Source organism: Dendrobates tinctorius, unplaced genomic scaffold (assembly GCF_039654945.1).
Source record: "Dendrobates tinctorius isolate UK_male_01 unplaced genomic scaffold, ASM3965494v1 ptg000055l, whole genome shotgun sequence".
In the NCBI taxonomy this organism is placed as follows: domain Eukaryota; kingdom Metazoa; phylum Chordata; class Amphibia; order Anura; family Dendrobatidae; genus Dendrobates; species Dendrobates tinctorius.
The window spans coordinates 1003982-1018261 of NW_027361723.1; the positions used below are offsets into that span (position 1 = coordinate 1003982).

The window sequence follows — 14280 nt, forward strand, 5'->3', positions numbered from 1 at the left end:
CTCTTTTCAATGCATATTCTTTGATTTAATATTTACTTGTAATGCCTATTTCATATATTGAACACTAAAAACACCTTCTTCTCCTTTGTGACTTCTTTGATGTTTTATAAGACTTGATTTATACGTAAAGCCCTTCCCACATAGTGAACACGAGTACGGCTTCTCTCCTGTGTGGCTTCTCTCGTGTGCAACAAAACTTGTTCTGTCTATAAAGCATTTCCCACATTCTAAACATGAAAACGGGTTTTCACCTGTGTGTATTTTCTCGTGTCTAACAAGAATTTTTTTAGTTGTAAAACATTTCCCACATTGAGAACAGGAAAACGGCTTCTCTCCTGTGTGAATTCTCTCATGTATAACAAGACTTGATTTATCTATAAAGCACTTCCCACATTGTGGACATGAATACGGCTTTTCTCCTCTATGACTTCTTTCATGCCTAACAAGATTCTGTCTACCGGTGAAGCATTTCCCGCACTGTGAACATGAATACGGCTTCTCTCCTGTGTGCGTTCTCTCATGTCTAACAAGATTTGATTTATCTATAAAGCACTTCCCACACAGCAAACATGAATATGGTTTCTCTCCTGTGTGGCCTCTCTCATGTGTAACAAGACTTGTTTTATCTGTAAAGCATTTCCCACATTCTAAACATGAATACGGCTTCTCTCCTGTATGAATTCTCCCATGCGAAACAAGATTTGCCTTTTCTGTGAAATATTTCCCACATTCTGAACAGGAATATGGCTTCACTCCAGTGTGAATTTTCTGATGATTAACAAGATGCCATTTATTTATAAAACATTTCCCACATTCTGAACATGAGTATGGCTTCTCTCCTGTATGAATTTTCTGATGATTAACAAGAATCGATTTTGTTGTAAAAAATTTTCCACATTGAGAACATGAAAATGGCTTTTCTCCTGTGTGTGTTCTCTCATGGGTAACAAGATGTGTTTTATTTCTGAAGCATTTCCCACATATTAAACAGGAGTATGGCTTCTCCACCGTATGAATTCTTCCAATCTGTAATTGGTGATGAGATGGTGCTTCATACTTCATAGAGGAATAAGGTGATAGATCTGTACCATGAATGGCAATAAGGTTTTCTCCTGAGGAGTGATGCATACCATCATCTTCTACTTTACAGTTCACTGATAACACTAAGTTTTCCTCAGAAGTTCTGCTGCGATTTTCTGTTAGGATAAAAAAAATACATTTTGTGATTTATCTTTAAAAAAGCAGACACACATACAACATTCATGTTACGCTGGAAACACACCTGTAGTTTTTATGCATTTTTTAAGACCTCAGCGGATTCAGTAGGAAGACAACTTGTTGTTATATATTTCTGTTTCTTTTGAATTGACTCCTTTAACCCAGAATAACAGCCATAAAATCTGCTGTTTAGTTATTCAGAGGCATTAAAAGTTATTTGGATACTTAAAAAATTTAAATTAACTGAGCTTACTAATACGCTTCTCACAAAATCAGAATATCATCAAAAAGTGAATTTATTTCAGTTCTTCAATACAGACAGTGACTCTCCTCTATTCTATAGAGTCATTACACACAGAGTGATCTATGTCACGGGTTTATTTCTGGTAATGTTGATGATTATGGCTTACAGCCAATAAAAACCCAAAAGTCATTATCTCAGTAAATTAGAATACTTTATAAAATCAGTTTGAAAAATTATTTTAAAATCCGAAATGTTGGCTTACTGAAATGTCTGTTCAGTAAATGCCCTCAATACTTGGATCATTTTGCATCAATTACTGCATCAATGCGGCGTGGCATGGACGCGATCAGCCTGTGGCACTGCTGAGGGGCTATGGAAGCCCAGGTTACTTTGATCGCAGCCTTCAGCTCGTCTGCATTGTTGGGTCTGGTGTCTCTCATCTTCCTCTTGACAATACTCCATAGATTCTCTATGGGGTTAAGGTCAGGCGAGTTTGCTGCCAATCAAGCACAGTGACACTGTTGTGTGTACACCAGGTATTGGTACTTTTGGCAGTGTGGACAGGGGCCAAGTCTTGCTGGAGAATGACATTTCCATCTCCAAAAAGCCTGTCGGCAGAGGGAAGCATGAAGTGCTCTAAAATGTCCTAGTAGACGGCTGTGCCGACTTTGTTCTTGATAAAACACAGTGGACTTACACCAGCAGATGACATGGCTCCCCAAACCACCACTGATGGTGGAGACTTCACACCAGACCTCCAGCAGCTTGGATTGTGGTCTCTCCACTCTTCCTTCAGACTCTGGGACCTTGATTTACAAATGAAATGCAAAATTTACTTTCCTTGTGGAGTGTGTCAGTGACTGCCTTCTGGACATCTGTCAGGTCAGCAGTCTTCCCCATGATTGTGGAGCCTACTAAAATAGACAAACGGACCTTTTTAAATGCTTAGGAAGCCTTTACAGGGGTTTTTTGTGGATTACTCTAATTTACTGAAATAATGACTTTTGGGTTTTCATTGGCTGTAAGCCATAATCATCAACATTACCAGAAATAAACACTTGAAATAGGTAAGTTTGTAATGTCTCTATATAATATATACAATAGGGAATAAAGTCTTTAGTCAGCCATCAATTGTGCAAGTTCTCTCACTTACAAAGATGAGAGAGGCCTTTAACTGACATCATAGGTAGACCACAACTATGAGAGACAAAATGAGAAAACAAATCCAGGAAATCACCTTGTCTGATTTGGGAAGATTTATTTTGCAAATTATGGTGGAAAATAAGTATTTGGTCATTAACAAAAGTTCATCGCAGTATTTTGTTATATATCCTTTGTTGGCAATGACAGAGGTCAAACGTTTTCTGTAAGTCTTCACAAGGATGGCACACACTGTTGGTGGTATGTTGGCCCATTCCTCCATGCAGATCTCCTCTAGAGCAGTGATGTTTTGGTCCTGCCGCTGGGCAACACAGACTTTCAACTCCCTCCAAAGGTTTTCTATGCGGTTGAGATCTGGAGACTGGCTAGGCCACTCCAGGACCTTCATATACTTCTTACGAAGCCACTCCTTTGTTGCCCTGGCAGTGTGCTTGGGATCATTACCATGATGAAATACCCATCCACGTTTCATCTTCAATGCCCTTGCTGATAGAAGGAGATTTGCACTCAAAATCTCACGATACATGGCCCCATTCATTATTTCATGTACGCGGATCAGTCATCCTGGTCCTTTTGCAGAGAAACAGCCCCAAAGCATGATGTTGCCACCCCCATGCTTCATAGTAGGTATGGTGTTCTTTGGATGCAGCTCAGCATTGTGTCTCCTCCAAACACGAGTTTTGTTTCTACCAAACAGTTCTACTTTGGTTTCATCAGGCTATATGACATTCTCCCAATACTCTTCTGGATAATCCAAATGCTCTCTAGCAAACTTCAGACAGGCCCAGACATTTACTGGCTTAAGCAGGGGGACACATCTGTCACTGCAGGATCTGAGTCCTTGGCGGCGTAGTGTGTTACTGATGGTAGCCTTTGTTACAGCGGTCCCAGCTCTATGCAGGTCATTCACTAGGTCCCCCCCCGTGTAGTTCTGGGATTTTTGCTCACCGTTCGTGATGATTTTGACCCCACGGGGTGAGATTTTGTGTGGAGCCCCAGATCGAGGGAGATTATCAGTAGTCTTGTAAGTCTTCCATTTTCTTATTATTGCTCCCACAGTTGATTTCATCACACCAAGCTGCTTGCCTAATGCAGATTCAGTCTTCCCAGCCTAGTGCAGGGCTACAATTTCGTTTCTGGTGACCTTCTACAGCTCTTTGGTCTTCACCATAGTGGAGATGGAGTGTGACTCTTTGAGGTTGTGGTCAGGTGTCTTTTATAAACAGCTGCCATTACTACAGGTAATGAGTGGAGGACAGAGGAGCCTCTTAAAGAAGAAGTTACAGGTCTGTGAGAGCCAGAAATCTTGCATGTTTTTAGGTGACCAAATACTTATTTTCCACCATAATTTGCTAAATAAATCTTGCCAAATCAGACAAGGTGATTTTCTGGATTTGTTTTCTCATTTTGACTCTCATAGTTGTGATCTACCTATGATGTCAATTACAGGCCTCTCTCATCCTTTTAAGTGGCAGAACTTGCACAATTGGTGGCTGACTAAAGACTTTTTCCCTGCTGTATGAGTTTCACGTTTTGTATTGAAGAACTGAAATAAATTAACTTTTTGATGATATTCTAATTTTGTGAGAAGCACCTGGACATTGTCAGAGAGGACAGCCGGGAGATCCTGTAGATATCTCGCCAACGCCAGATGTTCACGAACCACCACTCCGCCACCTCTAATCATAAAGACAATTACACAACTGGCAGACGATTGCTGGATGAGGCTGCTTCCACTACTAGGCCGGATATTAGGGAGCTCACCGTGAAAGTATAGTATATACACATCCGATTCCAATGCATGGAAATTTATATCCTATCCCGAAAGGATCACTGCCAACTCTACAATAACAATAAGAACTACTCGATACCAACACCAATCATTTCTACAGGCCGACTGGACACCTGTTGAGATAGATTATTGAATCAGGGGTGCGGTTTTACACACTTCCTATAATTCCATATTGATTGGATATAACTGCAAATGCAACATGCGGTCCTATATTCCTCCATTGCATTTCTCTGTTGAACTTATATGTACTTTAAATTGTTCAATTTTTCAATAAAGTTTAAAGAAATATTTTTTTTTAAAGAGACTATAGGCACCTTTTTTTCTTTGGGTGGGGTTCATGGTTAAGGTGTGTCTTTATTAATAAGTATTTGCTGTATATGTTGGCAGTCAACCTTTTTGTAAGACCATTTACCCACATCATTTTTGGGGAAGCATTTAACAAGTTTTATAAAAGCGTTAGTGAATTCTGGAACATGTGGTGTGTGCTTGTTAGCAATTGGCTTCTGACAAATAAAAGGTCTGCAAAAATATATATATATTTAAAAAGTTTTCATTGAATTTAATGCATTTTGATGTGCTGAATCTGAAAAGGACTTCCATTTTCCTCCATCACGTACAGTTTTCTTGCAAAAGAAGAAAGAATATATTGAATCAATACGGATTGGTCAAAAAATACAAACAATTGTCATTCTCAAGTAAAATACAGTTGTCATCCATAAAACACAATTGATTGATCACTCTGTTCAATTTTTTCTTCTCTTTCAATATTCTCCTTGCGTGCTTCAAGGTTCTTGGATTCAGCATCCAGCAGTTTTCACCCATCCGGTCCACGTCCCATCTTCCCTGGTAACATCTCTCCATTTCTTTAACATCCTGGTGGAATATTTCTCCTTGCTCCTCACTGTAAGCTCCTAAGGTTTCAGGATATTACACTATGTGTCAATGTAAAAAATGGACCTTTAACCTCTTTCCTACATTGGGCATAATAGTGCGCCCACATCGGACTCCCTCCCTTTGATGTGGGCTCTGGCGGTGAGCCCGCATCTTTCCCGTCACACGTCAGCTGTTTTTAAACAACTGACATGTGCCCGGAACAGTCGCGGGTGCAATCACGATCCACCTACGGCTATTAACACGTTAAATGCCGCTGTCAAACACTGACAGCGGAATTTAACATGCGCTTCCGGCAATCGCGTTGAAAATCCGCCGTCACCGATGGGTTGGCAGAGAACCAGAGGTCTCCTAGAGACCTCTATGGCTGTCACTGCTGGCTTGCTGTGAGCGCCTCCCGGTGGTTAGCGCTCATAGCATGAGAGTGATTCTGCTACATAGAAGAGATCTGATCATCGCCTGTATGTAGCCAATCGGGAGACTATTGAAGCATGCCAAAAGTAAAAAAAAAAAAGTTTTTAAAAATATTAGAATAAAAAAAAAATAAAGTTCAACTCACCCCCCCTTTCACCCCATTAAAAATAAAACAATGATAAAAAAAAGTATTACATTTACTGGTAATTTGGTTTCTAAGACCTCCAAGACAGCACACAGGAGGTTGCCTCCTTGTCCTAATTGGGGACAGGAAACAAGAGGTTCAAGTAGCCCACCCCTTACCACTGCCCTCAGTGTTTTCCAAGGACCACACAGTGTAAATAAAAATTTGAAGCATTCATTCTAAGGAATCAAATGAATATAACATTTTAGGGGGGAAATTACCTGTGCTGTCATGGAGGGTCTTAGAAACCAAATTACCGGTAAGTAATTCTATTTTCTCAAATTCTACCCGACAGCACACAGGAGAAATACCAAAGAATAATGGTTAGGGAGGGACAACAGCCTGTAGGACTTTCCTGCCAAAGGCTAGATCTCTTATAGACATTAGATCTAATCTGTAGTGTTTAGTGAAGGTATGGACCGAGAACCAGGTAGCAGCTCTGCAGCTATGCTCAATGGAAGCACTGGCCCTTTCAGCCCAGGAGACGGCGACGGTTCTAGTGAAATGAGTTCCCTAATGGATAGGGCCTGTATCTCACCCACCCTTCTTGCTGTTGTAATGGCTACTAGTAGTCTCGCCTTTCAGGATAGTTTGTCTAACTGGACCTCGTCTATAGGCTCAAAGCGTGGAATAGTTAGACCTTTCAGCACTATATTCAAATCGCAAGTTGGAATTATATTGTACGTACTTGGACGAATTTTGGAGGCAGCTGTCATGAACCTCTTTATCCATCGGTGATCTGCCAGGTTCTGATCAAAATAGGATCTAGGAGCCGAAACCTGGACTTTCAAGGTACTGGGTTTTAGTCCATTTGATAAGCCGTCCTATAGGATGTCTAGTATTTTAGCCATGTCAGGGTGAAAAGGATCGATGGGAGTGGATCCATACCATGCTGAGAAGGTCTTCCATATTTTGGAGTAGATGGCATTTGTGACCCATTTCCTACTTTTTTTGCAAAGTGGATATAACGGCATCTGAGAGGCCTCTGGCTCTCATGACTGTGGCTTCAGAAGCCAGGCTGATAGGCGTAGGCTGTGGGGAGTCGGATGAAAAATAGGACAATGATGTAGAAGGTCATGGTCTAGTGGCAGGGCCAGAGGTTCTTCTGAGCTCAGGAATTTCAGAGCCCCAAACCTGCTTCTCTTTGGCCAGAGAGGGGCAATCAGGATGGTTTTGACCCTGTGCGTTCTGACCTTTTGTAGCATCCTTGGCAACAGCGGAATTGGAGGGAACACATAGGCCAACCTGAAACTCCACGGGTGAGTGAAGGCATCCACCTTTGATTGGGTTTCGCTTGGACTTGTGGAGAAATAATGCTCTACTTTTGCGCTTTTCCAATTCGAAAATAAGTCCACATCTGGGAGCCGCCATTTTTGGGTTATTAAGTGGAAAACTCTCGTACTGATTCTCTATTCCCGATTCTAAATCTGTCCTGCTCAGAAAGTCTGCTTGGATGTTGTCAGATCCTTTTAGGTGAAGAACCGATAAAAACAGGAGGTGACATTCTGCCCAAATGAAAATTCTTGCTGAGACTTGCTGCAGACCCTCAAATTTTGTACTGCCCTGATGACGTAGATGTGCCACAGTGGTTATGTTGTCAGAGTAAACTCGGACATGGGTGCCCTGGAGTATTGGTTTAGCTGCTCTCAGGGCTTCCTCTACTGCTCTCAAATCCCTGAAATTGGAGGATTGATTGTCCATCTTTTTGGGCCAGATTCCCTGAAAGACTTTGAGATGTCCCTGCTTCCCAACCACGTTTGCTTGCGTCTGTTGTTACTGAGGAGACTGGATATTCGATCCAAGGTATTCCCTTTGCCAGATTTTCTTGGCTGAGCCACCAGTTGAGGGATAGTTTTACGTGATGAGGAAGAGAGATTTTTGTACCAAGTGCTTCCGGAGTGTTGTCCCAAGCAAGAGAGGATAAATTTTTGAAGCATCCTCAAATGAGCTTAGGCCCAGGGAACTGCCTGAATACATGTTGTCAATGATCCCAAGACTGACATGGCAAATCTTAAGGTCATGTTCTTCTGGGGTTTTAGAGTCCAAATCCTTGATCTTATGTTCAATTGTTTGATGACCAGAATAGAGGATCTTTGGTTTTGGGAGTCTAAGAGGATTCCTAAAAAGATCTTCTCGGCTGATGGGTTCAGGTCTGATTATCCCCAATTTATGAACCAGCCTAAAGATGTTAGGGTATGCAGAACTGAATGGAGATGTGCTCTTAGAGTTATGGAAAGAGCCATGATGAGAAGGTCGTTCAGGCAGGGAACGATGCCGATGTCTCGCTTTCTGAAAAAAGCAACTACCTCTGCCATGATCTTTACAAATGTTCGGGGGGGGGGGGCGGCAGATGATATGCCAAAGGGAGGGACCTTGAACTGGAAGTGACACAGCTCCTTGCCTAGAGTGACCGCAAATCTCAGATACCGTTTGCAGCTTGGATGAATGGGCACATGGTAGTATGCCTCCTGGAGGTCTATAGAGGCAATGGCGAAGTCCTTCCCGATCAATGGGATTGTAGATTTTACCGACTCCTTTTTGAATCGTCGATACACTATGTATTGATTCAGCTGTTTCAAGTTGATGATAACCCGGTAATCTCCACTCGGCTTCTTTATATGGAACACACGGAAGTAATGACCTGACCTTGGCCCTGCTCTGCTTCTGGAACCGGAGATATTACCGCAGAGGATAGAATTTGCTGGAGTTCTGTGTACAGAATGTCCTGTAACCTTGATGATGGAAGAGATGTCACCTCTACTCTGTGTGGGGGAAAGGAGGAAAGAGGAAAATTCTATCTTTGATCTTCTTCAGACCAATTCCAGGATTTTGTGGTCTGATGTTACTTCCCGCCATTTTGAGAAGTAGTTTGAAATCCTGCCCCCTACTTGTTTGGGGTCATTTTCAATCTGAACGTGGGTGTTGAAAAATATTTCTTCCTCTACCCCTTTTCGGGTAGCTCCACCATCCAGTTTTACCTTTCCCTCTGTATTGAGGGGTTTGCGTCTGAGGTGGATGAAATACCCTCTTTTTGAGGGTTTTTGGTTCAGAAACATTTTTCTTTTTCTTGGTCACTTTCTCCAATAATTTGTCCAGTGTATTCTCCTTTGAAGGGAATAGAGCAGAATTTAGACTTAGATAGGATGTCTCCGCTCCACATCTTTAAAAATAGTGCCCTTCTGGTGGTGTTGGAGAGCACTGACGTCCTCGCAGCAATGCGGACTGATTAAGCCAAGGAGTCTGCAAGGAAACCAGCAGGATTCTGTAGGAGAGGTAACGAGGCCAGAAGGTCTTCTCTGGGGTTACTGCCCTTAATATGGTCTTCTAATTGTTGCAACCAGAAAAATAGGGTTCTGGTGACACAAGCGGATGCGACATTTGTCTTTAAGGAGTTCACCGATGCTTTCCAAGACTTCCTCAATAAGCTGTTCATCTTGCGGTCAAGTGGATCCTGGAGTTGAGAGGAGTCCTCAAAGGGTAACCTAGGGTAACGTAGTTTTCTTGGCTACTCTAGCCCCCTGGATACTGAGGATTTCAGTCCAGCACTTTGAGACGTCTTCATCTAGAGAAAAGCAATTCTTCATATCATTGGGATGTTCAGCTTCCTTTCTGGGAATTCCCATTCATCCAGGAATAAATTTTGAACATTGTCAGGGATGGGAAAAACAGGATTTTTGGGTTGCTTACCGTAAAATTTGTTTCTCTGAGCCTTCATTGGGGACACAGAGACCATGGGTGTATGCTGCTGCCACTAGGAGGCTGACACTATGCACAAAAAAAAGGTTAGCTCCTCCTCCGCAGTGTACACCCCACCGACCGGCAGGGAATTCCTCAGTTAGTGAGAAAGCAGTAGGAGAAGTAACAGAATAGATTGAAAACAGAACAAACAACTCAACTGTAACCAATCAACCAAAGTAAGAACAGGAGCTGAAGAACATGGGAGGGTGCTGTGTCCCCCAATGAAGGCTCCGAGAAACAGATTTTACGGTAAGCAACCCAAAAATCCTGTTTTCTCGTTCACCTTATTGGGGGACACAGAGACCCTGAGACGTCCCAAAGCAGTCCCTGGGGTGGGAAACAAACTTCCATCAGGCCAGTGGACTCACCACCGCTGCCTGCAGGATCCTTCTACCTAGGCTGGCGTCCGCCGAAGCGTAGGTGTGGACCTTGTAGAATTTCACAAACGTGTGAACCGAAGACCAGGTTGCAGCTTTGCAAAGCTGCAGCGCGGAGACTCTGTGGCGTACCGCCCAGGAAGCACCCACTGCCCGGGTAGAGTGCGCTCTGATCCCCGGAGGGGCCACTCGATGCTTAACCCGGTAGGCCTCCAAAATTGCCGATCTGATCCAGCGAGCAATTGTAGCTTTGGAAGCCGGGTGACCTTTCCGCGCCCCATCTGGAATGACGAAAAGAGAGTCTCTGTCTTTCACAAGGAAGTCGTCCTAGACAGACTCTCATCGCCCTGACCAGATCCATCTTGTTCAGGGACCGCTCCCGAGGGTGAGTTGGACTCTGACAGAAGGACGGCAGAACAATATCCTCATTGAGGTGAAAGGAGGACACCACCTTCGGAAGAAAAGAGGGCGGAGGCCGCAGAACTACCTTGTCCTGGTGAAGTACCAAGAAAGGAGAGCGGCAAGAAAGAGCCGCCAATTCTGACACGCGCCGGATGGACGTGATGGCCACCAGAAAAGCTACCTTCCAAGAAAGGAGAGAAAGGGAAACATCCCTGAGAGGTTCAAAAGGAGAACCTTGCAGAACCTCAAGAACCAGATTAAGATCCCATGGATCCACGGGCGCTCGATACGGAGGAGCCGTGTGAGCCACGCCCTGAAGAAAGGTTTTGACCTGAGGGCGGGAGGCCAACGTCTTCTGAAACAAAATGGACAGCGCCGAAACTTGACCCTTCAAGGAACTGAGAGCAAGCCCCGCATCCAGCCCTGCCTGAAGAAACGCCATAATGGAAGGGAGCGAAAATCACATGGGCGCGATGTTATTGGCCTCACACCAAGTGAAATAGGCCTTCCAAGTACGGTAGTAAATTTTGGAAGATGATGGCTTCCTGGCTCGAATCATGGTATGAATTACTCGACCGGAGAATCCTGCTCGTTTCAAAACCTCGGTCTCAACAGCCACGCCGTCAAATTGAGCGGCCGAGAATTGGGGTGGCAAATCGGGCCTTGAGACAGCAGATCTGCCCTGTCTGGAAGCTTCCAGGGGGCGTCCGCGAGAAGGTTGACAATGTCCGCGAACCAAGACCTTCTGGGCCAATTCGGGGCGATGAGAATGACTGGAATTCCTTCTGCTTTGATCTTCTTCAACAGTTTGGGAAGAAGAGGCAGGGGAGGAAACAGGTAGGGGAGCTCGAACTGCGACCAAGGAATGGCCAGAGCGTCGGCGCCCACTGCAAGAGGATCTCGAGCCCTGGATACAAACTGTGGGACTTTCCTGTTGAGGCGAGAAGCTAGCAGATCAACGTCCGGGGTTCCCCAACGACGGCAGAGCTGAAGAAATACCTCCGGATGCAGGGACCACTCTCCTGCCGCGAGACCCTCGCGGCTGAGAAAATCGGCGGCCCAGTTGTCTACGCCGGGAATGTGTACCGCAGAGATTGTCTGTACCGAAATCTCTGCCCACTGAAGAATCTTTGACACCTCTGCCAGGGCTGAGACACTCCGTGTCCCTCCTTGGCGGTTGACATATGCCACCGCTGTGGCATTGTCTGTCTGAATCCGGACAGGCAGGCCCCTGAGGAGCCTCTCCCAGTGGACGAGAGCCAGATGGATCACTCGTATCTCTAGGACGTTGATCGGCAGAGCAGATTCCTGAGTCGACCAACGACCCTGAACAGTGTGATGGCGGAACACTGCACCCCAGCCGAGGAGGCTGGCATCCGTTGTTACAATCTGCCAGTGAACAGGAAGAAAAGACCGCCCCAAGAGGATGAGAGGTGACAGCAACCACCAGTTGAGTGACCGCTTGATCCGGCATGAAAGACGAACAGGGCGATCCAGGGACAGAGCCGACCTGTTCCACCTTGACAAAATGGCGCGCTGGAGAGGTCTGGCGTGAAATTGGGCAAAGGGAACTGCCTCTATCGCCGCCACCATCTTTCCCAGGACCCTCATGGTTGTTCGGAGGGACGGAAATCGTGTGGTCTGCAGCGATTGTACATCCTGCCGCAGGGAGAGAATCTTCTCTTGTGGGAGAAAGACCCTTGACCGACGAGTGTCGAACAGGAGGCCCAGAAACACAAGACGATGAGTTGGAACCAGACAGGACTATTTCCTGTTGACGATCCACCCGAAATTGGAGAGTGTCTAGGACGATCGTCAAACTTAGGCGTGCCTGTTGGAAAGAGGGAGCTTTGATCAGAATATCGTCAAGGTATGGAAAAAGAACGAGACCAGGCCATCAACGCAGCCATGAAGACTCTGGGAGCCGTGGCGAGACCGAAGGGCAGCGCGACGAACTGGTAATGTTCCTGGCGAACCGCAAAACGCAGGAACTTCTGATGTCCGTAGAATATGGGAACATGTAGATAGGCATCTTGGATGTCTATTGAACACATGAATTCCTGCTCCTCCATGGAAGCGATTACCGAACGAACCGACTCCATCCGGAAGTGGCGAAGACGGATTCTCCTGTTGAGCAGCTTGAGATCCAAGATGGATCGGACCGCCCCGTCTTTTTTTGGCACGACAAATAGGTTTGAATAAAACCCTGTAAACCGCTCCGATTCGGGCACAATCACCCCGGAACTGAGGACAGAGTCGATGGCCGTAAAGAACCCCGGGACCAAAGCTGGATCTTTTGGAGGACGGGATTCGAAGAAACGATCCCGTGGAAGAGAGACGAACTCTATCTTGTATCCTGACGATACAACCTCCCTGACCCAAGCGTCCTCTACTGAGGCCAGCCAGACGTCCCTGAAGAAGAGAAGTCGACCTCCCAATTGGAAGGGACCCTCGGGAGTCCGACGATAGTCATGCCGATGTAGACAGTCCAGATCTGGATCTCGATGGTCTGCCCTGGGCAGAGTGGGATCGCCAGGAAGGAGTGGGCCTGAAGGAAACTTTCTTTCTGTCTTGGCGCGCCTGCGGTCTCTGTTGGTTGGATGGGTTCTCCGCCGTATTGAAACGGCGGAAAGCCCGAAAGGGTCGAAACTGACGCCTTAGTGGAGGTCTGCGAGGCTTGGACTGAGGCAGGAGAGAACTCGTGCCACCGGTGGCGTCCTTAATAATCTGGTCCAGTTGGGATCCAAAGAGGCGCCCTCCCTGAAAAGGCAGATTAGTAAGAGACTTTTTAGAAGACAGGTCCGCCTGCCAGGCCTTGAGCCAAATTGTACGTCGGATTGCCACAACGTTGCTTGACGCCTGAACTGCGCAGAATGCGGCATCCAAAGAAGCAGAAAGCAGATAATCCCCCGCATGGGAAATCTGATTGGCGAGATCGGCCAATCGATCTGGTTGTGCTTTCTCTAGGATGCCCTGACGAAGATCCTCTGCCCAAGTAGCTATGGCCTTTGCTGCCCAAGATGAAGCAAAAACTGGGCATACCGCCGTTGAAGCCGCTTCGAAGGCAGACTTCACTAGGGATTCTATAATGCTATCATTAGAATCCTTTAGAGACGCCACGCCTGAAAGCGGGAGAACCGTGTTAGTAGAAAGCCTGGACACGGGCGGGTCGACCGAGGGGGAGGCAGACCAGTTGTCCGTGAGCTCTTTAGCAAACGGGTACAGAACGCCGAGACGCTTTCCTCTTTGAAAGCGTCTGGTCGGAGCTCCTCTTTCCCTGGTAAAAATCTTTCCAAACTCGGAATGTAAAGGGAATACCCTGGAGGGTGTTTCCTCCCATCTGAACGAAACCTCCTGATCTGAGGATTTCGCAGGGGGGTCAGCAATGTCGAAGGTCTGATGGATTGCTGCAATGAAGTTCTGTACAGTAACCCTCATGTTCGCATCCTGGTCCGAATCCAGCTCTAAGATCCCCTCAGATGACCTGTCCGAGAGCGCTTCACCTGACTCGGGAGAGGAGGCCCAGGAGGGAGGCTGCCGAGAAGGACTATGTGGTGACATGGGGCGAGGAGAGGATTCCGGCAGGAGATCCTGCCTGTGTCTTTTGCGACTAACGCTGGCCGACTCAGATGGAACCTCTTGAAGCCTGCTGGACCCTGTAGAGGTGTCCAGGGGTAACTTATCCAGAACGGCTACTAGGGACTGAGACACCCTGGTGAGGTCTGCCACTGACTGTGATAGAGACGAGGCCCAGCCGGGCATGGGGGGGTTCACTCTCGCGTGGGGCCCTAGATGGCTCCTGGGCGGCGTCAGGTTGAATAGGATTGCTACAATCCAGGCAGAGGGAAGTGGACTGACC

The 14280-nt window shown here is 46.1% G+C and overlaps 1 protein-coding gene across 1 annotated transcript in view; it reads right to left on the minus strand.

The window, feature by feature from the left end:
- LOC141091580 (uncharacterized) overlaps positions 1-14280 on the minus strand; it is a 111516-nt gene that overhangs the window by 60158 nt on the left and 37078 nt on the right. Inside the window, exon 9 of the mRNA XM_073577236.1 lies at positions 73-1196. Within this exon, the coding sequence (XP_073433337.1) occupies positions 73-1196 (1124 nt within the window). The remainder of the gene's footprint in view (positions 1-72; positions 1197-14280) is intronic.